This window comes from Chiloscyllium plagiosum, unplaced genomic scaffold, assembly GCF_037043375.1.
Source record: "Chiloscyllium plagiosum isolate Xiang-an unplaced genomic scaffold, Cpla_swu_hap1 HiC_scaffold_2, whole genome shotgun sequence".
Lineage (NCBI taxonomy): Eukaryota > Metazoa > Chordata > Chondrichthyes > Orectolobiformes > Hemiscylliidae > Chiloscyllium > Chiloscyllium plagiosum.
The window spans coordinates 160,875,387-160,902,132 of record NW_028270140.1 but is presented as its reverse complement, the minus strand read 5'-3'; the positions used below and the strand labels follow the sequence as shown (position 1 = coordinate 160,902,132).

The following is a 26,746-nucleotide window of genomic DNA, read 5'->3' as shown; positions in this document are numbered from 1 at the left end:
GCACCCAGAGTACAGTGGACTCTGGGATACTGAATAAATTTAATTAACAGACTTTTAGTTAGTAATGAGTAGAAGAGTGATGGAGAATGAGCAAGAAAGTGGAGTTGGCTGAGATCAGATCAGCCATGATCATATTAAATGGTGGAGCAGGCCTGAGGGGCTGAATGGCCTACTCCTGATCCTCGTTTCTCTGTTTCTCTGTACTGGTTCTCTATTATTCTGCTAACTGCCTCTCAGGCTCTTTACCATGGCCATTGATCCTTGGTTTCCACACGCACACGCACACGCACACGCACACGCACACGCACACACCCCGAACCTTACTGTGCTCTCTTTCAGATGATCTGGTTATTTCTCTTTCTGTCTCTCTCCCTCTGTGTTGGCTGAGTGTGATTGTCTGTGTGATGGGTCCCTCAATATTACATTAATGTCAGATGTTGTTTCTCTTTAGGAGAAAGAGGCTATTCTGCTATCTGCTGAGCAGCACCTGAGCATACTCACCCTATCAACAGGGAGGACCCGTCGAAGGATACCGAAATTACAGCACTTGCTGAAGAACATGCTGAGTGTTACCACCTCTGCTAATGGTATTTCATTAGGCCTTTCATATGGTCAAAGCTAGGGTCATGCAGTATTTGTCCCATGATGTTGAACAATCCAGCTATTGGAGGATGATGAGCCATTGATGCACTGGCATTATGTTCCCCTTTTAACTCAGTCCTGTCTCACTCTCAGTCCCCTGTGAGGAGGGATTGTGTTCCCCTTGAACTCTGCCCTGTCTCAGCTCTCTGTGCACAGTGCTTCAGTCTTACCCTGGAACTGAATCCTGTCTCAAAGGTTTTTCTTTTAACTGACTCCTGTTGTGCAGCCTTTTTTTTCAACGATTGAACTTTTCTAGTTGCTCATACAGTTATCTGTATGGCTGTTCGCAGAAAGGCTAACTAGATGTCCCAGGTTCCACCCCATTGCTGACCATAAATACACAAGGAAGCAATGGCCTCATGGTATAATCACTCAGGTGATTAATGCAGGTTATGTTCAATTCTCACCATAGGAACTTGCCAAGTTTTTTCAAGATTTTTATTGAATTCAAAGAGCCTGATGATGACCATTGTCATTGGTGTAAAATCCCACCTGGTTCACTAATGTCCTTTAGGAAGGAAACCTGCAGTCCTCCTGCTGTGACATCAGATCCATAGCAATGTGGGTTACACTTAACAGCCCTCCAGGCAATTAGGGATAGCCAAGTCACCAACATTCACATCGCATTAATGAATTTAAAGAAATAAATCTACGTTTACCTCTAAAGTGATTGGACTGACACTCTAGTGGCTGTACCGCAGGAGGACAGACACTGGTGACCGTACCGAGTAGGGACAGACACTCTGGTGACTGTACAGAGGTGGGGCAGACACTCCGGTGTCTGTACCAAGGGGGGACAGACACTCCGGTGACGGTACCGAGGGAGGGCAGAACTCTGGTGACTGTACCGAGGGGGGGCAGACACTCCGGTGACTGTACCGAGGGGAGACAGACACTCGTGGGGGGGCGGGCTGACCTTCCGGTGACTGTAACGATGGGGGCTGACATTCGGGTGACAGTGCGAGTGAGGACAGGCACTCTGGTGCCTGTACCATGGGGGCGGCTGACATTCCGGTGATTGTACCGAGGGGGGCTGACAGTCGGGGGACTGTACCACAGGAGGACTGACACTCTGGTGACTGTACCGAGGGTGTGCTGACACTCCGGTGACAGCACCGAAGGGGGAGAAGCCCACGTTCCGGTGACTGCGCTGAGGGGGGGGGGGAGGCTGACTCTCGGGGGGCTGACACTCGGGGGGCTGACTCTCGGGGGGGCTGACTCTCGGGGGAGGCTGGCTCTCGGGGGGGGCTGGCTCTCGGGGGGGGGGGCTGGCTCTCGGGGGGCTGACTCTCGGGGGAGGCTGACTCTCGGGGGGGCTGACTCTCGGGGGGGGCTGACTCTCGGGGGGGCTGACTCTCGGAGGGCTGACTCTCGGGGGGCTGACTCTCGGGGGGCTGACTCTTGGGGGGGCTGACACCCGGGGGGCTGACACTCCGGTGACTGTACCGAGGGGGTCTGACACTCCGGTGACTGAGCCGAGGGGGGGCTGACTCTCGGGGGGCTGACTCTCGGGGGGCTGACTCTCGGGGGGCTGACTCTCGGGGGGGCTGGCACCCGGGGGGCTGACACTCCGGTGACTGTACCGAGGGGGGTCTGACACTCCGGTGACTGTACCGAGGAGGGCTGACACTCCGGTGACTGTACCCAGGGGGGTCTGACACACCGGTGACTGTACCGAGTGGGGTCTGACACTCCGGTGACTGTACCGAGGGGGGACAGACACTCCGGTGACTGTACCGAGGGGGGCTGACACTCCGGTGACTGTACCGAGGGAGGACAGGCACTCAGGTGACTGTACCGAGGGAGGACAGGCACTCCGGTGACTGTACCGAGGGAGGACTGACACTCCGGTGACAGTGCCGAGGGGGGACAGGCACTCCGGTGACAGTACCGAGGGAAGACTGACATTCCGGTGACTGTACCGAAGGAGGACAGGCACTCCGGTGACTGTACTGAGGGCGGTCTGACACTCCGGTGACTGTACCGAGGGCAGTCTGATACTCAGGAGGCTATAACGCAGGGAGGCTGACACCCCAGTGGTTGTACTGAGGGTGTGCTGACACTCCGGGGACAGCACCGAAGGGGGAGAAGCCCACGTTCCGGTGACTGCGCTGAGGGGGGGGGGGCTGACACTCGGGGGGGGCTGACTCTCGGGGGGCTGACTCTCGGGGGGCTGATACTCGGAGGGCTGACAATCGGTGACTGTACCCAGGAGGAGTCTGACACTCTGGTGACTGTACCGAGGGGGGACAGACACTCCGGTGACTGTACCGAGGGGGCACTGACACTCCGGTGTCTATACCGGGGTGGACAGGCACTCCGGTGACTGTACCGAGGGGGGTCTGACACTCCGGTGACTGTACCGAGGGGGGCTGACACTCCGGTGTCTATACCGGGGTGGACAGGCACTCCGGTGACTGTACCGAGGGGAGACTGACACTCCGGTGACTGTACCGGGGTGGACAGGCACTCCGGTGACTGTACCGAGGGAGGACAGGCACTCCGGTGACTGTACCGAGGGAGGACAGGCACTCCGGTGACTGTACCGAGGGAGGACAGGCACTCCGGTGACTGTACCGAGGGAGGACAGGCACTCCGGTGACAGTACTGAGGGAGGACAGGCACTCCGGTGACTGTACTGATGGGGCTCGAACATTTCGGTGACTGTACCGAGGCGGCAGCTGACATTCCGGTGACTGTACCGAGAGGGTGCTAACACTCCGGCGACTGTACCGAGGGGGAGCTCACACTCCGGTGACAGTGCCGAGGGAGGACTGACACTCCGGTGACTGTACCGAGAGAGGACTGACACTCCGGTGACTGTGCCGAGGGAGGACTGACACTCCGGTGACTGTGCCGAGGGAGGACTGACACTCCGGTGACTGTGCCGCGGGAGGACTGACACTCCGGTGACTGTACCGAGGGAGGACCGACACTCCGGTGACTGTACCGAGAGAGGACTGACACTCCGGTGACTGTACCGAGAGAGGACTGACACTCCGGTGACTGTGCCGACGGAGGACTGACACTCCGGTGACTGTGCCGCGGGAGGACTGACACTCCGGTGACTGTACCGAGGGAGGACTGACACTCCGGTGACTGTACCGAGAGAGGACTGACACTCCGGTGACTGTGCCGAGGGAGGACTGACACTCCGGTGACTGTGCCGCGGGAGGACTGACACTCCGGTGACTGTACCGAGGGAGGACTGACACTCCGGTGATTGTACCGAGGGAGGACTGACACTCCGGTGACTGTGCCGAGGGTGGAATGAAACTCCGGTGACAGTACCGAGGAAAGACTGACACTCCGGTGACTTTACTGAAGGAGGACAGGCACTCCGGTTACTGTACCGAGGGCAGTCTGACACTCAGGAGGCTATACCGCAGGGAGGCTGACACCCCAGTGGTTGTACTGAGGGTGTGCTGACACTCCGGTGACTGCACCGAAGGGGGAGAAGCCCACGTTCCGGTGACTGCGCTGAGAGGGGGGGAGGCTGACTCTCGGGGGGCTGACTCTCGGGGGGCTGACTCTCGGGGGGTGGGGGCTGACACTCGGGGGACTGACACTCGGGGGGGTGGGGGCTGACTCTCGGGCGGCTGACACTCCGGTGACTGAGCCGAGGGGTGTATGGCGGACACTCGGGGGGGCGGACACTCGGGGGGGCGGACACTCGGGGGGGCGGACACTCGGGGGGGCGGACACTCGGGGGCTGACACTCGGGGGGTTGACACCCGGGGGGCTGACACTCGGGGGACTGTACCGAGGGGGGACAGACACTCCGGTGACTGTACCGAGGAGGGCTGACACTCCGGTGACTGTACCCAGGGGGGTCTGACACTCCGGTGACTGTACCGAGGGGGTACAGACACTCCGGTGACTGTACCGAGTGGGGTCTGACACTCCGGTGACTGTACCGAGGGGGGACAGACATTCCGGTGACTGTACCGAGGGGTGCTGACACTCCGGTGACTGTACCGAGGGGTTCTGACACTCTGGTGACTGTACCGAGGGGTTCTGACACTCCGGTGACTGTACCGAGGGGGGACTGACACTCCGGTGACTGTACCGAGGGGGGACTGACACTCCGGTGACTGTACCGAGGGGTTCTGACACTCCGGTGACTGTACCGAGGGGTTCTGACACTCCGGTGACTGTACCGACGGGGGACTGACACTCCGGTGACTGTACCGAGGGGGGACTGACACTCCGGTGACTGTACCGAGGGAGGGCAGGCACTCCGGTGACTGTACTGATGTGGCTCTAACATTCTGGTGACTGTGCTGAGGCGGCGGCGGCTGACATTCCGGTGACTGCACCGAGGGAGGTCTGACACTCCGGTGACTGTACCGAGGGGGGTCTGACACTCCGGTGACTGTGCCGAGGGGGGCTGACAATCCGGTGACTGTAGCGAGGGGCGCTGACACTCCGGTGACTGTACCGAGGGGGGACAGATACTCCGGTGACTGTAGCGAGGGGCGCTGACACTCCGGTGACTGTACCGAGGGGGGTCTGACACTCTGGTGACTGTACCGAGGGGGTTCTGACACTCCGGTGACTGTACCGAGGGGGTTCTGACACTCCGGTGACTGTACCGAGGGGGTTCTGACACTCCGGTGACAGTACCGAGGGGTTCTGACACTCCGGTGACTGTACCGAGGGGTTCTGACACTCCGGTGACTGTACCGAGGGGGGACTGACACTCCGGTGACTGTACCGAGGGGGGACTGACACTCCGGTGACTGTACCGAGGGGTTCTGACACTCCGGTGACTGTACCGAGGGGTTCTGACACTCCGGTGACTGTACCGACGGGGGACTGACACTCCGGTGACTGTACCGAGGGGGGACTGACACTCCGGTGACTGTACCGAGGGAGGGCAGGCACTCCGGTGACTGTACTGATGTGGCTCTAACATTCTGGTGACTGTGCTGAGGCGGCGGCGGCTGACATTCCGGTGACTGCACCGAGGGAGGTCTGACACTCCGGTGACTGTACCGAGGGGGGTCTGACACTCCGGTGACTGTGCCGAGGGGGGCTGACAATCCGGTGACTGTAGCGAGGGGCGCTGACACTCCGGTGACTGTACCGAGGGGGGACAGATACTCCGGTGACTGTAGCGAGGGGCGCTGACACTCCGGTGACTGTACCGAGAGGGGTCTGACACTCCGGTGACTGTACCGAGGGGGTTCTTACACTCCGGTGACTGTACCGAGGGGGGTCTCACACTCCGGTGACTGTACCGAGGGGGTTCTGACACTCCGGTGACAGTACCGAGGGGGGTCTGACACTCCAGTGACTGTACCGAGGGGGGTCTGACACTCCGGTGACTGTATCGAGGGAGGTCTGATACTCGGGAGGGTCTGACATTCGGGCGGTCTGACATTCGGGCGGTCTGACACTCGGGCGGTCTGACACTCGGGGGGTCTGACACTCGGGGGGTCTGACACTCGGGGCGTCTGCCACTCGGGGGGTCTGCCACTCGGGGGGGTCTGCCACTCGGGGGGGTCTGCCACTCGGGGGGGTCTGCCACTCGGGGGGGTCTGCCACCCGGGGTGTCTGCCACTCTGGGGGTCTGCCACTCTGGGGGTCTGCCACTCTGGGGGTCTGCCACTCTGGGGGTCTGCCACTCGGGGCGACTGACACTCGGGTCATCTGACACTCGGGGGCCTGACACTCCGGTGGCTACCGAGGGGGGTCTGACACTCCGGTGACTATGCCGCGGGGGGTCTGACACTCCGGTGACAGTATCGAGTGGGGTCTGACACTCCGGTGACTGTACTGAGTGGGGTCTGACACTCCGGTGACTGTACCGAGGGGGGTCTGACACTCCGGTGACTGTACCGAGGGGGGTCTGACACTACGGTGACTGTACCGAGGCGGGTCTGACACTCCGGTGACTGTACCGAGGGGGGTCTGACACTCCGGTGACTGCGCCGAGGGGGGTCTGACACTCTGGTGACAGTAACGAGGGGGGTCTGACACTCTGGTGACTGTACCGAGGGGGGTCTGACACTCCGGTGACTGTACCGAGGAGGGTCTGACACTCCGGTGACTGTACCGAGGGGGGTCTGACACTCCGATGACAGTACCTAGGGGGGTCTGACACTCCGATGACAGTACCGAGGGGGGTCTGACACTCCGGTGACTGTACCGAGGAGGGTCTGACACTCCGATGACAGTACCGAGGGGGGTCTGACACTCCGGTGACTGTACCGAGGGGGGTCTGACACTCGGGGCATCTGACACTCGGGGGCCTGACACTCCGGTGGCTACCGAGGGGGGCCTGACACTCCGGTGACTATGCCGAGGTGGGTCTGACACGCCGGTGACTGTGCCGCGGGGGGTCTGACACTCCGGTGACAGTATCGAGTGGGGTCTGACACTCCGGTGACTGTACTGAGTGGGGTCTGACACTCCGGTGACTGTACCGAGGGGGGTCTGACACTCCGGTGACTGTACCGAGGAGGGTCTGACACTCCGATGACAGTACCGAGGGGGGTCTGACACTCAGGTGACTGTACCGAGGGGGGTCTGACACTCCGGTGACTGTACCGAGGGGGGTCTGACACTCCGGTGACTGCACCGAGGGGGGTCTGACACTCCGGTGACTGCGCCGAGGGCGGTCTGACACTCCGGTGACTGCGCCGAGGGCGGTCTGACACTCCGGTGACTGCGCCAAGGGGGGTCTGACACTCTGGTGACAGTAACGAGGGGGGTCTGACACTCCGGTGACAGTAACGAGGGGGGTCTGACACTCTGGTGACTGCACCGAGGGCGGTCTGACACTCTGGTGACTGTACCGAGGGGCGTCTGACACTCTGGTGACTGCACCGAGGGCAGTCTGACACTCCGGTGACTGTGCCGAGGGAGGACTGACACTCCGGTGACTGTACCGAGGGAGGACTGACACTCCGGTGATTGTACCGAGGGAGGAAAGACACTCCGGTGACTGTGCCGAGAAGGGTCTGACACTCCGGTGACTGTACCGAGAGGGGTCTGAAACTCCGATGACTGTATCGAGGGGTGACTGACACTCCGATGACAGTATCGAGTGGGGTCTGACACTCCGGTGACAGTAACGAGGGGGGTCTGACACTCTGGTGACAGTAACGAGGGGGGTCTGACACTCTGGTGACAGTATCGAGGGGGGTCTGACATTCCGGTGACTGCACCGAGGGCGGTCTGACACTCCGGTGACTGTACCGAGGGTGGTCTGACACTCCGGTGACTGCACCGAGGGCGGTCTAACACTCCGGTGACTGTATCGAGAGAGGTCTGACACTCGGGGGGTCTGACACTCCGGCGACTATGCCGAGGTGGGTCTGACACGCCGGTGACTGTGCCGCGGGTGGTCTGACACTCTGGTGACTGTACCGAGGGGGGTCTGACACTCCGGTGACTGTACCGAGGGGGTTCTGACACTCCGGTGACTGCACCGAGGGCGGTCTGACACTCCGGTGACTGCGCCGAGGGGGGTCTGACACTCCGGTGACTGTACCGAGGAAAGGCAAGATGTTGGATACTTAAACAAATACATGACACCATATTGCCCAAGTGTAGGGTATTTAGCATTGGTGTCCTAGCCAATACTGATACCTCAATCACAATTGCAGAGTAAGATTTCACTTGGTTTGTTGGATTGTGCTGTGAACATATTGGCCGTGGTGTTTCCTACATTGAGGAGAAAGTGAGGTCTGCAGATGCTGGAGATCAGAGCTGGAAATGTGTTGCTGGAAAAGCGCAGCAGGTCAGGCAGCATCCAGGGAACAGGAGAATCGACGTTTCGGGCATAAGCCCTTCTTCAGGAATGATTCCTGAAGAAGGGCTTATGCCCGAAACGTCGATTCTCCTGTTCCCTGGATGCTGCCTGACCTGCTGCGCTTTTCCAGCAACACATTTCCAGCTGCTTCCTGCATTGCAACACTGACCGTTCTCTGACTCAGTTCATTGGCTGTTAATTATTTTGCAATATATGGGTTTGCTGCATAATCTGAGTGCTTGTATGTAATTGTCTGCTGTTTTCACCAAGTTGTGATTGTAAGTTAGAAATAATTGTGAAGGGCTATGAGACCGCTTTAAACACAAACCCCTGTTCTCACTGTCCCATCTCTCGGTTTTTCCCTATCCAGCCTGCATGATTTTCCATATCCCCAGTCTGAGTTTGTCTCCCTTTCAATTCTGTCTCTAGCTTGAGCGGCAAGTGGGCAGATTGTGACCGTGTTTTGTGTCTGTCTGTCTTGTGTTGTGCTCTCACTGCTGTGCTCTCCCTGCCTGTCTTTGTGCAGGTGCCTGGTTACTGGGACTGCTGAGTTCTGGAGAACTCTTCCTCTGGAAGAAGGATGCTGACTGTTTGAAGACCGTTCCAACAGTGCCAGGCGTGAGCACGATAGCAGCAACTGCCCGTGGTATGAAGCTTGCATTGTTTTTACTAAGGAGTTGAGGGATTGCTGGAATGGGTGGCTGAGAGGGGCAAAGCCAGGGTCTTTCTTAGCCAGGTTAATGTGGTTGAATCTTAACTGCTATCTGGGCAATTGGAGCAAGCAATAAATGCTGGGCCAGTCTGTGACGTCCACATCCTGTCAACAAATATTTTAAAAAGATTCAGATTGCACTGTGTTTGTCTGTGTAATACCCAGCTGTGCCAAGTCGGAGTGTGAGGTAGTCATCACTGTTCTGTCGGTGACTCAGTGAAGAGCAGCAGCTCCGACTGGTGTGGGCCATGACCTCAGTGACAATGTCCCAAGTGGAGATTTCACTCGGTCTGAGATGCAGCTTCCTCACGTTTCCAGACATGCCCCTCCTCTCCACAGTGTGGACTAGTTGTGTATGCTGACAGCTGCAGAGCATCACACATGGCCAGAAATCCAGAAAGAGGATCTGCACGATCCCAAACACAGTATCTCACTGCATAGAATTTCTCTGAGGCACCATATGTAAATGCCGCACTGCTCCTGTGCAAGGAATGCTTCTGGAATCCAGTCCAATGGTGGGGGGTGGGGGTGGATACTGAGCCAGGGTGGCGGCTGGGGGGCATTCCCTGGAGAGAGGAGGTGTAGTGAAGACAAGAAGGGGGGCCTGGGAGGAGGTGTCACACACAGCCTAACATTAAAGGTATATCATTGGGAGTAGTGTACTGAGATGAACAGAAAACGGGTTGGTACATGGGAAACAAAGAGTATAATTTAGTGGCTCTTTTTCTGAGTGATAGGAATTGTTTGGGCACCCTGGGATTTGTGCTTGAATGCCTGTTATTCACAATATGTACTAATAATTCAGATGAGGTAACTAAACAATATGTCTGAACTTGGAGACAGCACACAGCTCGGTGGCAGGGTGAGCTGTGAGTAGACGGCATAGATGCTTCACTGTGAACTGGACATGTTGAGTGAGTGAGCAAGTGCATAGAGCTGCAGTGTAATGGGGATAAATGTGAGATTATCCACTTTGGGAGCAAAGACAGGAGGCAGGTTATTATCTCAATGCCGATAGGTTGGTGAAAAAGGGAGTTGCACTAAGACCTGGGTGTCCCTGTACACCAATAACTCAGAGTGAGTGTGCAGGGGCTGCAGGCATTGAAGAAGGCAAAGGGTATGTTGGTCTTTGTAGCAGTGGGATTCGGTTACAGGAACAGGGGCGTAGGGGGGTATTCGAGTACAGGAACAGGGGCGTAGGGGGGTATTTGAGTACAGGAACAGGGGCGTAGGGGGGTATTCGAGTACAGGAACAGAGGCGTAGGGGGGTATTCGAGTACAGGAACAGGGGCGTAGGGGGGTATTCGAGTACAGGAACAGGGGCGTAGGGGGGTATTCGAGTACAGGAACAGGGGCGTAGGGGGGTATTCGAGTACAGGAACAGGGGCGTAGGGGGGTATTCGAGTACAGGAACAGAGGCGTAGGGGGGTATTCGAGTACAGGAACAGGGGCGTAGGGGGGTATTCGAGTACAGGAACAGGGGCGTAGGGGGGTATTCGAGTACAGGAACAGGGGCGTAGGGGGGTATTCGAGTACAGGAACAGGGGCGTAGGGGGGTATTCGAGTACAGGAACATGGGCGTAGGGGGGTATTCGAGTACAGGAACAGGGGCGTAGGGGGGTATTCGAGTACAGGAACAGGGGCGTAGGGGGGTATTCGAGTACAGGAACAGAGGCGTAGGGGGGTATTTGAGTACAGGAACAGGGGCGTAGGGGGGTATTCGAGTACAGGAACAGGGGCGTAGGGGGGTATTCGAGTACAGGAACAGGGGCGTAGGGGGGTATTCGAGTACAGGAACAGGGGCGTAGGGGGGTATTCGAGTACAGGAACAGGGGCGTAGGGGGGTATTCGAGTACAGGAACAGGGGCGTAGGGGGGTATTCGAGTACAGGAACAGGGGCGTAGGGGGGTATTCGAGTACAGGAACAGAGGCGTAGGGGGGTATTCGAGTACAGGAACAGGGGCGTAGGGGGGTATTCGAGTACAGGAACAGGGGCGTAGGGGGGTATTCGAGTACAGGAACAGGGGCGTAGGGGGGTATTCGAGTACAGGAACAGGGGCGTAGGGGGGTATTCGAGTACAGGAACAGGGGCGTAGGGGGGTATTTGAGTACAGGAAGAGGGGCGTAGGGGGGTATTTGAGTACAGGAACAGGGGCGTAGGAGGGTATTTGAGTACAGGAACAGGGGCGTAGGGTGGGATTCGGTTACAGGAATAGGGGTGTAGCGGGGTATTCGAGTACAGGAACAGGGACGTAGGGGGGTATTCGAGTACAGGAACAGGGGCGTAGGGGGGTATTCGAGTACAGGAACAGGGGCGTAGGCGGGTATTCGAGTACAGGAACAGGGACGTAGGGGGGTATTCGAGAACAGGAACAGTGATGTAGAGGGATATTCGAGTACAGGAACAGGGGCGTAGGGGGGCATTCGAGTACAGGAACAGGCGCGAAAGGGGGGTATTCGAGTACAGGAAGAGGGGCGTAGGGGGGTATTTGAGTACAGGAACAGGGACGTAGGGGGGTATTCGAGTACAGGAACAGGGGCATGGGGAGGTATTCGAGTACTGGAACAGGGGTGTAGGGGGGTATTTGAGTACAGGAACAGGGACGTAGGGGGGTATTCGAGTACAGGAACAGGGGCGTAGGGGGGTATTCGAGTACAGGAACAGGGGCGTAGGGGGGTATTCGAGTACAGGAACAGGGGCGTAGGTAGGTATTCGAGTACAGGAACATGGGCGTAGGGGGGTATTTGAGTACAGGAACAGGGACGTGGGGGGGTATTCGAGTACAGGAACGGGCGTAGGGGGGTATTCGAGTACAGGAACAGGGGCATGGGGAGGTATTCGAGAACAGGAACAGGGGCGTAGGGGGGTATTTGAGTACAGGAACAGGGACGTAGGGGGATATTCGAGCACAGGAACAGGGGCGTAGGGGGATATTCGAGCACAGGAACAGGGGCGTAAGGTGGGTATTCGAGTACAGGAACAGGGGCGTAGGGGGGTATTCGAGCACAGGAACAGGGGCGTGGGGGGGTATTCGAGTACAGGAACAGGGGCGCAGGGGGGTATTCGAGTACAGGAACAGGGGCATGGGGAGGTATTCGAGAACAGGAACAGGGGTGTAGGGGGGTATTTGAGTACAGGAACAGGGACGTAGGGGGATATTCGAGCACAGGAACAGGGGCGTAGGGGGGTATTCGAGCATAGGAACAGGGGCGTAGGGGGCTATTCGAGTACAGGAACAGGGGCGTAGGGGGGTATTTGAGTACAGGAACAGGGGCGTAGGGGGGTATTCGAGCACAGGAACAGGGGCGTAAGGCGGTATTCGAGTACAGGAACAGGGGCGTAGGGGGGTATTCGAGTACAGGAACAGGGGCGTAGGGGGGTATTTGAGTACAGGAACAGGGACGTAGGGGGATATTCGAGCACAGGAACAGGGGCGTAGGGGGATATTCGAGCACAGGAACAGGGGCGTAAGGTGGGTATTCGAGTACAGGAACAGGGGCGTAGGGGGGTATTCGAGAACAGGAACAGGGGCGTAGGGGGGTATTTGAGTACAGGAACAGGGACGTAGGGGGATATTCGAGCACAGGAACAGGGGCGTAGGGGGGTATTCGAGCACAGGAACAGGGGCGTAAGGCGGTATTCGAGTACAGGAACAGGGGCGTAGGGGGGTATTCGAGTACAGGAACAGGGGCGTAGGGGGGTATTCGAGTACAGGAACAGGGGCGTGGGGGGGTATTTGAGTACAGGAACAGGGACGTTGGGGGGTATTCGAGTACTGGGACGGGTGCGTAGGGGGGTATTTGAGTACAGGAACAGGGGCGTAGGGTGGTATTCGAGTACAGGAACAGGGACGTAGGGGGGTATTCGAGTACAGGAACAGGGGCGTAGGGGGGTATTTGAGTACAGGAACAGGGACGTAGGGGGGTATTCGAGTACAGGAACAAGGGCGTAGGGGGGTATTCGAGTACAGGAACAGGGACGTGGGGGTGTATTCGAGTACAGGAACAGGGACATGGGGGGTATTTGAATACAGGAACAGGGGCGTAGGGGGTATTTGAGTACTGGAATGGGGCGTGGGGGGTATTTGAGTACAGGAACAGGGATGTGGGGGGGTATTCGAGTACAGGAACAGGGGCGTAGGGGGGTATTTGAATACAGGAACAGGGGCGTAGGGGGGTATTCGAGTACTGGAACAGCGACGTAGGGGTGTATTCGAGTACAGGAACATGGACGTAGGGGGGTATTTGAGTACTGGAACAGGGACGAAGGAGGGTATTCGAGTACAGGAACAGGGGCGTAGGGGTGTATTTGAGTACAGGAACAGGGGCGTAGGGGGGTATTCGAGTACAGGAACAGGGGCGTGGGGGGGTATTTGAGTACAGGAACAGGGACGTTGGGGGGTATTCGAGTACTGGGACGGGTGCGTAGGGGGGTATTTGAGTACAGGAACAGGGGCGTAGGGTGGTATTCGAGTACAGGAACAGGGACGTAGGGGGGTATTCGAGTACAGGAACAGGGGCGTAGGGGGGTATTTGAGTACAGGAACAGGGACGTAGGGGGGTATTCGAGTACAGGAACAAGGGCGTAGGGGGGTATTCGAGTACAGGAACAGGGACGTGGGGTGTATTCGAGTACAGGAACAGGGACATGGGGGGTATTTGAATACAGGAACAGGGGCGTAGGGGGTATTTGAGTACAGGAACAGGGGCGTAGGGGGGTATTCGAGTACAGGAACAGGGGCGTAGGGGGGTATTTGAGTCCAGGAACAGGGACGTAGGGGGGTATTCGAGTACAGGAACAGGGGCGTAGGGGGGTATTCGAGTACAGGAACAGGGACGTGGGGGTGTATTCGAGTACAGGAACAGGGACATGGGGGGTATTTGAATACAGGAACAGGGGCGTAGGGGGTATTTGAGTACTGGAATGGGCGTTGGGGGTTATTCGAGTACAGGAACAGGGATGTGGGGGGGTATTCGAGTACAGGAACAGGGGCGTAGGGGGGTATTCGAGTACAGGAACAGGGACGTGGGGGTGTATTCGAGTACAGGAACAGGGACATGGGGGGTATTTGAATACAGGAACAGGGACGTAGGGGGTATTTGAGTACTGGAATGGGGCGTGGGGGGGTATTTGAGTACAGGAACAGGGACGTAGGGGTGTATTTGAGTACTGGAATGGGGCGTGGGGGGATATTTGAGTACTGGAACAGGGATGTGGGGGGGTATTCGAGCACAGGAACAGGGGCGTAAGGGGGTATTTGATTGCAGGAACAGGGGCGTAGGGGGGTATTTGCGTACAGGAACAGGGGTGTAGGGTGGTATTCGAGTACAGGAACAGGGGCGTAGGGGGGTATTTGAGTACAGGAACAGGGGCGTAGGGGGGTATTTGAGTACTGGAACGGGGGTGTTGCCGCGGTGTTAGAGTACAGGAAAAGGGATGTCTTAGACATGCATTGGACGACACCTGGAATATTGTGTGCAGTTTTAGTCTTTTTACTTGACGAAGGCTGTTCTAGCTTTGAAGGGAGTGGAGTAGAAATTTCCCAGACTGAATTCTGGGATGGCAAAACTGATGTATAAAGAGAGAAACTGGATCAGTTAAGACTATATTCCCTGTAGTTTTCTTGAAGACTTTAGATAGACTTCCTAGGGAATGGGGAGCAAGTGGAGCTGGGTACTGAGCTGGATGATCAGTCATAATTATGGGAATAGTGGAGCAGGCATGAAGGGCTGAATGGCTTCCTCCTGCTCCTGTGACTGGCCTCTTGAGTTACTACATGGATGGAAGTGAACAGGACAGTACCATCTGCTTGTAAAGGCGGCTGATTCGGTCCTTGGTCACTGGATAATATGGCTCCTTGGCTAACACAGTTAGACTCATGGCTGCCTCATCAAATCCTACAGCTGTAGATAATGACATGAAGTTGCTTTTGCTTTCTTCCCTGTGTCTCTGTTTGTCTACTCAATCTCCCAGAATCTGCTACGAAGCCATTTCTGTTTGTTTCGAGGGATGGGAAGAGAGTCCTTGTGGCCAGTCAGACTGGTGTAGTGTTCCTTTGGGAAAGTATGGAAGAGCAAGACTTGACCTCTGTACCGGAGACTCGGCTCAGCGGCACCTGGGCTCAGGTGATGGTTGATGAGAAAGTCAAACTTCCCCAAGCTGACGATAAGGAGAGCACAGTCCATGCTGTCTTTCACACTGATGAGGTGAGTTAATCGCCATACAAACAGTTCAAGGCGCAAGCCTGAGGGCTCATTGAAACAGAGAAAATAGGGCAGGAGAAGGCCATTCAGCCCATCAGGACTGATCCAACATTCTGTCCGGTCATAGACTCAAAGTGATCAGCCTACTGTGTCTGCACCAACCACCTATTCATTGTAATCCCATTTGCCTGCACTTGGCCCATAACCCTGTATGCCTTGGCATCACAAGTGTTCATCTAAATACGTCTTCAATGTGAATAGGATTTCTACCTCTAGTACCCTCACAGGCAGAGAGTTCCAGAATCCCATCTCTCTCACATCTCCTTTAAACCTCCCCTTACCTTCAAACTTGAAAAGCCCCTCCCCAACCCCCAGTGAGGAGAAGTTCCTTTCCGTCCACCCTATCTCTGTCCCTCCTAATTTTCTACATCTCAGTGTCCATTGTCCCAAGGTTAAAAAAAAACCTAGTCTGTCTAATCCCTCTTCAAAATATAACTGTCCAGCTCAAGCAAAAATCCTGGTCAATCTCCTCTGCACCCCTCTCCAGCTACCAAATCCTGGATCAGTGGTGCTGGAAGAGCACAGCAGTTCAGGCAGCATCCAAGGAGCTTCAAAATTAACGTTTCGGGCAAAAGCCAAGGGCTTTCGAAGCTCCTTGGATGCTGCCTGAACTGCTGTGCTCTTCCAGCACCACTAATCCAGAATCTGGTTTCCAGCATCTGCAGTCATTGTTTTTACCTAACTATCAAATCCCTCCTACCATGTGGATTCCAGAACTGTACAGGATACTCTAGCTGTGTAACCAACATGTGGTAGAGTTCCAGTATAATCTCCATGCTCTTCAACTCTGTGACTCAGCTAATGAAGATAGGCATCCCCTGTGCCTTCTTAACCACTTTATCCCCCTGTGCTGATCCTTAAGGGACCAGTGTACATGCACACCTCGGTGCTTCTCACAGTCCTTCTCTACATCATGTATTTCCTTGCCTTGTTTGTCTTACCCAAGTGCATCCCCTCTCTCGTACCTGGATTGAATTCCACTTGCCGCTGATCAGCCCACCTGACCAGCCCGTTATATCCTCCTGGAATCGAAGACCATCCTCCTCATTATTTACCATCCTGCCAATATTTATACCATTCGCAAACTCCTTGGTCAATGCTCTGATGTTCAAGTCCAAGTCATTTTATAAAAACCACAAACAGCAAGGGCTCCGACACTGACCCCTGTGGGACCCCACTGGGCACAGGCTCCCAGTCCCAAAAAAAACACCCTCCAACCATCACCCTCTGCATCCTGCCACTCAGCCAATTCTGGATTCAGTTTGCCAAATTTCCTTGGATGTGATGGGCTCTTACCTTAACTGTCAGTCTCCCAATTCAAGACCTCATCAAAAACTTTGCTGAAGTCCAAGTCGACCGCATCAAAGCATTGCTGTCTTCTACATGCACTGTCACCTCTTCGAAAAACTCAATCAAGTTAGTCAGACGTGACCTCTCCTTACTAAACCCTGTTAATCCCTGCCTCTCCAAGTTCAACTTAATTCCGTCCCTCAGAATTGTCTCCAAATACCACCAAGGTTAGGCTGATCAGCCTCTCGTTTCCTGGATTATCTCTTGCTCCCTTCTCTCATAATGGTACCACATTAGCTGTCCTCCAATCCCCTTGCACTTCTCCTGTGGCCAGAGAGGAATTGAAAATTATTGCCAGTGCTGCCAGCCCTCCATTTCCTGACTCAACAGCCTGGGATACATTTCAGCCTGCCCTGGAGAGGTATCTACTTTTAAGCCTGCTCAGCCATTTAGAATCTCCCATCTGTCTGCGCTGGAGGAGAAAGTGAAGAAGGGCTAATACCCGAAACGTCGATTCTCCTGTTCCCTAGATGTTGCCTGACCTGCTGCGCTTTTCCAGCAACACATTTCCATCATCTGTCTGCGCTGTTTTCTTTAAGTGTATCACAGTCCTTCTCCCTGATTTCTGTGGCCATCTTGGCCTTTGTGAACAGTGCCACATTAGTATTTGTGTTGAACCATACTGATGTTGTACAGGGAGGCCCTTTGGGACAACCAACCTGAACAGTCAGTCCTGTCTATAACATGGTGGTTGTGTTCTTCTGCAACCCTGCGTTTGAAAAAAATTTCACTTTAGAAACAGAGCGGAAAGTGTTGGTGCTGTAATCACGTTACAGCCAACGCACATTTTAAACGTTTGCTGTTTAGAAACGATGTTCCCAATTTGTCAGTTGCATCACAGCGAATTTGTGTTAATAAAATACACATTTATAACAGAATGACCTGTCGTGCCAAAGCTGCACTATACCTACACTCATCCCACTTTACAGCACTGGGCCCATAACTTGGAATGTCGTTATTATATTGGGCTGGGCTTTAATTTATTTCAGTTACTCTTCTTCCTAAATAAAACATTTTTAAAAATCATGAACTAACAAAAACACCACTTTCCTGTGCGATCCCGCTCTCCCTCGCTTGCTCGGAATCTCGCTCCCGCTCTCCCTCGCTCGCTCGCTCGGAGTCTTGCTCTCATCGCTTTTTAGTTTCGTTCTCTTGCTATACCCTCTCTGTGAGCTGCTTGTGTGCAGCTTGTTGAAATGAATGACCTATCCCTGTTTGTATTTTCTAACTGAACAGCTACTCTCTCAGAGGTTAGGGACACTCATGGTTTGTGTCACTCCCCATTTTGTAAGAGCACGCTGACTGCACTCTGACAGTGGGCGATGATAGCACACTGATCGATGCCTGCTTGTGTTTGTACACAGGTGCTGGGGGATTGCTGCTTCTGTTCCTTTGTCTTTACATCTGGAGAGGTCCTGGTGCTGACCACACTGAGAATGAAATGGTTTGAACAAGTGGAGAAGTGCATGAGGTAAGAGATTTCTGAACGTTTGCAGCTCAGTAAGAATGTATGCGTGTCTGTATATGTGAGTGAATCTCTGTGGACATATTATTGTACATATTGGTGTGTTTTTAGTTTGCCTATGAGTACCCGGAGTGTGCATGTGTACCCGGAGTGTGAGCGCACACGCACGTCACTGCGGATACCCGGAGTGTGTGTGTGTGTGTGTACCCGCGGATACCCGGAGTGTGTGCGCGTGCCCCCGCGGGTACCCGGAGTGTGTGCGCGCGTATGTGTCCCTGTGTGTGTGAGCTCATGGATGCCTTGAGTCCATGTACAAGTGCTCTGGATGTGCTTTAGCCAGTATTTGGTGGGCACACACTGTATACTGTGTGAAGAGTGGGTTGTGTGCCCAGTTCTGTGCTGTGAGATATCCATGTATGTTTCCGCTCTGTTTCAGGAGTTGTACTTTAACCTCACATCTACCTCTCTCTTTGCAGTGCCGTCCCATTCCGTGCCCAGTGGGTAACACAAACACATTCACTCGGAGCTTTGAGCCCAGTCTGTAATGGATTGAAATCAAGAGGAGCACTGTTAGCAGCTTTCTCCAGGGACAGCCTGCTTCTTGCAGTCGTCATCAATCAGAATGATCCCAAGGTTACTGCTGTTTTCTTTCTCTGGCTTGTTTTGTGGCTTCTGATTATCGTCCACCCTTTTCTTCCTTAATGTTTTCTTACCTTGCCTCTCTGTCCCTCCCTGACCCCTCGTACTTCAGCCTGCCCCCATTCACCCATTCAGCCCCTCATCAAACCTGTGCTGGATCATGGTTCCTCAGGTGGCTGCAGGCTGATCCCCCTCTCTCCACATCACTGTCTGACTGTGAAGGTAGTGCAGCAGCTGAGGAAGAGGCTGCTTTCACTCCATTCACCCTCTTGGACACAGGCCTGTGGATGTGCAACTGCTCATGAACGATACACAACCACACGTGTGCATGTGTACAAATGCAAATCTGTAGCAGTTAAACATCTCACCAGGAGAATCCAACCTTCAACAAAGAAATTAAGTGGAACAGGAGAAAAAGGTCCTTCTATCAACATTTTACCTCAGATAGGGACATACTGGTAAATGGCCAACAATCCAGGTCATGCAGTCAATGATGGGGTCAGCAATCTGTGGGCTTGTCCTCAATGTGTCTGTATCTGTACACACCTGCAGGTTCTGGTGTATGTGTGTGTGCGCTTGTCTGCCCCTGTGTTTGGGCACATACATTGGAATGTGTGCGGCTTTGTGCATCTTGTGTGAGTATGTGTTTGTACATCTGTGTCCGCCTTTCCGTACCTGCTCTTCTCTCCGTACACCCATATCTGGGTCTTACTGAGTGGCTGCTTACCCAGGGCCTGTTTTCTCTCTCATTTGTTAGGCCACCCAGGTGCTGTTTGTGAACCCACTGAATGATGTGACAGTATCTAGCAGTCTGCGAGGCTGTGGCAGCAAAGGGCAGCCTGTGCCAGTCAGGTTTCTCAGGTAGGTCAGCACATCACTCAGCAGGATCGGCACTGATTTCAGAATGGGGAAACTCTCTGTTTCAGTTTCAGCATGTCGATGCTGCCTTGTCCATTCACTTGTCAATTTCAACCCCCCAAAATCCCTTAACCCTTCCACTAACACTTGAACAACTCCCCTACCCCATCTACCGCACCCTGACCACCAACTCCCACAAACTGGGAGGTCCCAGCACTCCATCCACGAATCTGGAATGTCATGTTCCATTCTCCAAACTGAGCAGTCGAGATGGTGTGAGCTGACCCAGGATTTGGTGCAATGTTGACAGTGAATTGTTTGCTTTCCAGATCTTATTGGGTTGGTGCGGTGAGCTGGACACATGATGGCCTCTTCCTGGCATGTATGCTGAAACGTGGGGCCTTGCTGTTACTGTCTCGGCTCGGCGAGCTGCTATCCATCACCACATTTGGCTGCTCCGTGGAGTTTGGACCAGCAGAATACATTCCACTCCATCCCTTAATCACCTACAGGTAAAGGCTGCAGCAACTCCCCATCAAAACCAAATCTTTTCTTCACAGGAGCTAGTGACACATCAACAATACAGTGGGAACTCTTTCACCTGTCTGGTCTTTGTTGACTATCACGAAGCAGCACTGTCCCATCTCAGTCACAACATCAGATTAGATTACTTACAGTGTGGAAACAGGCCCTTCGGCCCAACAAGTCCACACCGACCCGCCGAAGCGCAACCCACCCATACCCCTACATTTACCCCTTTAACCTAACACTATGGGCAATTTAGCATGGCCAATTCACCTGACCCGCACATCTTTGGATTGTGGGAGGAAACCAGAGCACCCGGAGGAAACCCACGCAGACACGGGGAGAATGTGCAAACTCCACACAGTCAGTCGCCTGAGTCGGGAATTGAACCCGGGTCTCCGGCGCTGGGAGGCAGCAGTGCTAACCACTGTGCCACCGTGCCGTGAAAGGGGAGAACGCCTACACCAGAGGCATGGCGACATTCACACTGCACTGACATTAGAGAGTCAATACTGAGGGAGTGTCGTACTGTCGGAGGGTCAGTACTGAGGGAGTGTCGTACTGTCGGATGGTCAGTACTGAGGGAGTGCCGTACTGTCGGAGGGTCAGTACTGAGGGAGTGTCGTACTGTCGGAGGGTCAATACTGAGGGAGTGCCGTACTGTCGGAGGGTCAATACTGAGGGAGTGCCGTACTGTCGGAGGGTCAGTACTGAGGGAGTGTCCTACTGTCGGAGGGTCAGTACTGAGGGAGTGTCGTACTGTCGGAGGGTCAATACTGAGGGAGTGCCGTACTGTCGGAGGGTCAGTACTGAGGGAATGTCGTACTGTCGGAGGGTCAGTACTGAGGGAGTGTCGTACTGTCGCAGGGTCAATACTGAGGGAGTGCCGTACTGTCAGAGGGTCAGTGCTGAGGGTGTGCCGTACTGTCGGAGGGTCAGTACTGAGGGAGTGTCGTACTGTCGGAGGGTCAATACTGAGGGAATGCCGTACTGTCAGAGGGTCAGTGCTGAGGGTGTGCAGTACTGTCGGAGGGTCAGTGCTGAGGGTGTGCCGTACTGTTGGAGAGTCAGTGCTGAGGGAGTGCCGCACTGTCGGAGGGTCAGTGCTGAGGGAGTGCAGTACTGTCGGAGGGTCAGTGCTGAGTGTGTGCCGTACTGTCGGAGGGTCAGTGCTGAGGGTGTGCAGTACTGTTGGAGAGTCAGTGCTGAGGGAGTGCCGCACTGTCGGAGGGTCAGTGCTGAGGGAGTGCAGTACTGTCGGAGGGTCAGTGCTGAGTGTGTGCCGTACTGTCGCAGGGTCAGTACTGAGGGAGTGTCGTACTGTCGCAGGGTCAATACTGAGGGAGTGCCGTACTGTCAGAGGGTCAGTGCTGAGGGAGTGCCGCACTGTCGGAGGGTCAGTGCTGAGGGAGTGCCGCACTGTCGGAGGGTCAGTGCTGAGTGTGTGCCGTACTGTTGGAGGGTCAGTGCTGAGGGAATGCTGTACTGTTGGAGGGTCAATACTGAGGGTGTGCTGTACTCTTGGAGGGTCAGTGCTGAGAATGTGCCGCACTGTCAGAAGGTCAGTGCTGAGAGTGTGCCGTACTGTCGGAGGGTCAGTGCTGAGGGAGTGCCGCACTGTCGGAGGGTCAGTGCTGAAGGAGTGCCGCACTGTCAGAAGGTCAGTGCTGAGGGTGTGCCGTACTGTCGGAGGGTCAGTGCTGAGGGAGTGCCGCACTGTCGGAGGGTCAGTGCTGAGGGAGTGCCACATCTCAAGGGGTCAGTGCTGAGGGAGTGCCACACTGTCGGAGGGTCAGTGCTGACGGAGTGCCGCACTGTTGGAGGGTCAGTACTGTGGGAGTGCTGCACTGTCGGAGGGTCAGTGCTGAGGGAGTGCCACACTGTCGAAGGGCCAGTGCTGAGGGAGTGCCGCACTGTTGGAGGGTCAGTACTGAGGAAGTGCTGCACTGTTGGAGGGTCAGTGCTGAGGGAGTGCCGCACTATTGAAAGGTCAGTGCTGAGGAAGCGGGCACTGTCGGAGGGTCAGTGCTGAGGGAGCGGGCACTGTCGGAGGGTCAGTACTGAGGGAGTGCCATACTGTCGAAGGGCCAGTGCTGAGGGAGTGCCGCACTGTTGGAGGGTCAGTACTGAGGAAGTGCCGCACTGTTGGAGGGTCAGTGCTGAGGAGTGCAGTATTGTCGGAGGGTAAGTGCTGAGAGAGTGCTGCACTGTCGGAGGGTCAGTGCTGAGGAGTGCAGTATTGTCGGAGAGTCAGTGCTGAGGGAGTGCTGCACTGTCGGAGGGTCAGTGCTGACAGTGCTGAGGGAGTGCCGCACTGTTGGAGGGTCAGTACTGAGGGAGTGCCATACTGTCGGACGGTCAGTACTGAGGGAGTGCCGTACTGTCGGAGGGTCAGTACTGAGGGAGCACTTTACTGTCGGAGAGTCAGTACTGAGGGAGTGCCGCACTGTTGGAGGGTCAGTGCTGAGGGAGTGCCACACTGTTGAAGGGTCAGTGCTGAGGGAGTGCCGCACTGTTGGAGGGTCAGTACTGTGGGAGTGCCGCACTGTCGGAGGGTCAGTGCTGAGGGAGTGCCACACTGTCGAAGGGTCAGTGCTGAGGGAGTGCCGCACTGTCGGAGGGTCAGTGCTGAGGGAGTGCCGCACTGTTGGAGGGTCAGTACTGTGGGAGTGCCGCACTGTCGGAGGGTCAGTGCTGAGGGAGTGCCGCACTGTCGAAGGGTCAGTGCTGAGGGAGTGCCACACTGTCGGAGGGTCAGTGCTGAGGGAGTGCCGCACTGTCGGAGAGTCAGTACTGAGGGAGTGCCGCACTGTCGGAGGGTCAGTGCTGAGGGAGTGCCGCACTGTCAGAGGGTCAGTGCTGAGGGAGTGCCACACTGTCGGAGGGTCAGTACTGAGGGAGTGCCGCACTGTCGGAGAGTCAGTACTGAGGGAGTGCCGCACTGTCGGAGGGTCAGTGCTGAGGGAGCACTGCACTGTCGGAGGGTCAGTGCTGAGGGATTGCTGCACTGTGGCTGGGTCAGTGCTGAGGGAGTGCCGCACTGTCGGAGGGTCAGTGCTGAGGGAGTGCGGCATTGTCAGAGGGTTGACGCTGAGGGAGTGCTGCACTGTCGGAAGGTTAGTACTGAGGGAGTGCTACACTGTCAGTAGGTCAGTGCTAAGGGAGTGCTGCATTGTTGGAGTGTCAGTTCTGATGGAGTACTGTTCTTTGAGTACCCTTCGCTGTACCTGGCCTGGGTGAATTTGTTGGGGTTAGCATGGAGGTTGCTTTACTCTGTCCAACCCCATGCTGTATGACTGCTGCAAGTGTTTGATTGGAAAGACAAAGTCTTTAATTTCATATTCCAATGTTTTTCAGACCACCTCAGTCCCTGCTTCTGAGCGTCAAACATACAGGTTCTGATGGCTCTCCCACCTCTGAAGATGACCTAATGAGTCAGTGGTTTTCCCTGGCAGCCCACCCTCGTTTACCCTACCTCATTGTATCTGATGGTTACATGTTTACCCTGCTGCGTTTTGCAGCGAATTATTCTGCATCGTCTGTTTTAAAGACCCTTCTTCTGGAGGTGACTCAAGATCTGAATGATGTGCGACACTCACTAATGAACTCTGAGGTACAGAATTTTTGGCAACCTTTAAACACTGAGATATCATATGGCAGGGTGTCCCTAAAATATTGACATAGTTGTTTTATGATTGTCACGCGCACTGAGATACAGTGAAAAATACTGACTTGTGTGCTAACCAGACAAGTCATACCTTACTTAAGTGCATCAGGTTAATAGAACAGAATGTAGTGTTACAGTTCGAGAAGATGCAGAGCAAGATTAACTCTCATGTATAAGTTGTCCGTTCGTAAGTCTGATAATAGCAGAAAGAAACTGTCGTTGAATCTGTTGGTATGTGTTTTCAAATCTTTGTATCTTGTGCCCGATGGAACAGGGTGGAAGAGAGAATCACCAGGGTGGGATGTTGGCTGCTTTCCCGATGCAGTGGGCAATGTAGACGGAGTCAGTGGATGGAAGGCTGGTTTAAGTTACGGACTGGGCTGCGTTCGCAACTCTCTGTAACTTCTTGTAGTCTTGGGTAGAGTAGTTACCAAACCAAGCCATGATCCATCCGGATAGAATGCTTATAATACAATCATATAAAAATTGATAAGAGTCATTGCGGACATGCTGAATTTCCTTAGACTGCTGAGGAAGCAGAGTGTTGGTGTGCTTTCTACACTGTAGCATCGACGTGGAGGTAGCAGGACAGATTGTTGGCGATATTTCCTCCGAGGAACTTGAAACTCTCGATCACCTCCACCACTGCTCCATTCATACAGACAGGGGTGTGTCCTCCACTCTGCTTCCTGAAGTCAGTGACCACCTCCTTTGTTTTGTTGACATTGAGAGAGAGATTGCCACCTTTACACCATGGCACTAAGTTCTCTATCTCTTTCCTGTACTCTTTCTTGTCATAGTTTGAGATCTGACCCACTATGGTGGTGTCATCAAAGTTGAAAATGGAGTTTGAGCTGAATGTGGCCACATAGCCATGAGTGTATGGGGTGTATAGTAAGGGGCTGAGTAAGCAGTCTTGCAGAGTACTGGTATTGAGCATCATTAGAGAAGAGGTGTGGTCACTTTTCCTTACCAATTGTGCTCTTATTTTCTTATTTGTTTTACTTTGTGTATTCAATTGTAGGTTGTGGATGTCGCTGGCTGGCCAGCATTTACTGCTCCTTATTGTGATTAATATTGTCATAGAGTTGGCCTTAAGAAAATGATGGTGAGCTGTCCATGTGCTATAGAGAGACCCACAATGACCTTAGGGAGGGAATTCCAGAATGTGGACCCAGCGACACTGAAGGAATGATGATATATTTCCAGGTCAGGATGGTCAGTGGCTTGAAATGAAACTTGCAGATGACCATGTTCCCATCTATCTACTGCCCTTATTCTCTGACAGAAAGCCAGACTATCCAGTCTACTCGAGGTAACGCACACTGTTCCGTTCACACTTGTGACGATTTTGTGTCTGAGGATACTAACATCTGTTTTCGGTTGTACCACCATTTGGAAAATGTACAGGGGTTTTGTTTCTCAGATCCAAGTGACAAAGACCTCATGCCCTGATGTCTTTATCTATTCTTTATCCAGTTCCTTATTAGAAATGGTGAAAAGCTGAGACCCAGTGTAGATTCTTAGGGTACATGTGTTGTGATAGACCAGCTCTTTGCCTTGACTCTGGCGAGGGAGATAGGAGACCTAATGATTCACATATTTCAGAGTGTTCATATAATTTCACGCACTTCGAATTTTATTCTTATCTAGAACTTTATCTGATACCTTTTGGAAATTCGTATTGCAACATTCTTAAGGACTCCCTATCTGACATGCTAGTGAGTGCTTGAGAAATATCTCTTGATTCATCAGCCATGACCTGCCTGTGATTAATAAACACTTCCTTTGGTGCAATCTGTTTACAGCGTAACGATGTGAAGCACTGTTTACAGCCCATGTCATCCCTAAAAGGAAGTTTTCTGCAGGAATGGGAAATGCAAGAGCCTGGATCATGGATGTCCCCCTCATTCTTACAGGATGAGACACCAACAAGTGGTCAGGTACAGCTTTTGAGAGCATGACTTCAGTATTCAGTGGCAAGTGTTTCACTATGTGTTAACCCTGTTAAAATAATTTTCCCGAGTTTGAGCAGGCTTCAGTGCTTGCCTCCTGCTCCATGTCACTTGAGAGAGCCAATGGTTTTGATGCCTCAGCACGGGCTCTGCTGAACTGGAGTTTACTCTTGCTTTACCAGTGGTAGTGTATGAGAGTTCATGTGACTGGAGAGAGAATTGTGCTTAGTCAACTACTCTTTTCTCGAGTAGGAGGAGGTGGGAGTGAGCCCTGATGACATTCTCACATTGCTCCAGCTAACTAACAAACTGACTGAATGACCGCCCCTGTTCCTCTGTCTTATGGCCTTAAACTCCTTATTCTCAAGTTGTTAACTGATTCTGGGATAACCATTCACTTGCAGCAAGCTGTCCACTTTCATACACTGCTACATCTAGCTGAGATGTACTTGTGGATATGGGTGTATTATTCAGATGCTCTTGATTACAGAAATTAAAGTTAAATTGGGGTGTGGTTAATAGGCTGGTGAATCAAACGTGAATATGAAAGAGACGTTGGACAGGTGTAAAGATTTCTCGACGCAACCCTGGAGGAAATGAAAGGAGTAGAAATTAAACTTGAATTGAAGAGGGAGGCTTGTCTGAGGACTCTGAATGCATGTCTGTTACTGTGCACCATCTGGTCTAACATGGAGGTGGAACTGGACCAGTTAGAGAATCTGGGAGCATTAGAACAGTAACCACCAGCAAATGGGCCACTCACATTGTCCCAGTTTTAAAAATACTGAGAATTTGTGGTGACTTTCAGGTCATAATCAATATGGATCAATGCTCCCTTTCATTCATCGAGGATCTGTTCAGTGGACTGGATGGGAAAGAAATATTCACAAATGGGTCTGTCTCAGGT

General features: G+C 54.0%; 1 protein-coding gene across 2 annotated transcripts in view; it reads left to right on the top strand.

Annotated features, from left to right (window-relative positions):
- Window positions 1–26,746, top strand: part of cplane1 (ciliogenesis and planar polarity effector 1) — an 885,738-nt gene that overhangs the window by 23,129 nt on the left and 835,863 nt on the right. For both annotated transcript variants that reach the window (XM_087975286.1, XM_087975281.1), the window contains exons 2-10: window positions 452–587; window positions 8,931–9,050; window positions 15,091–15,323; window positions 18,095–18,201; window positions 18,672–18,828; window positions 19,592–19,695; window positions 20,022–20,204; window positions 23,575–23,830; window positions 25,693–25,827. In XM_087975286.1, the coding sequence (XP_087831412.1) occupies window positions 452–587; window positions 8,931–9,050; window positions 15,091–15,323; window positions 18,095–18,201; window positions 18,672–18,828; window positions 19,592–19,695; window positions 20,022–20,204; window positions 23,575–23,830; window positions 25,693–25,827 (1,431 nt within the window). The remainder of the gene's footprint in view (window positions 1–451; window positions 588–8,930; window positions 9,051–15,090; window positions 15,324–18,094; window positions 18,202–18,671; window positions 18,829–19,591; window positions 19,696–20,021; window positions 20,205–23,574; window positions 23,831–25,692; window positions 25,828–26,746) is intronic.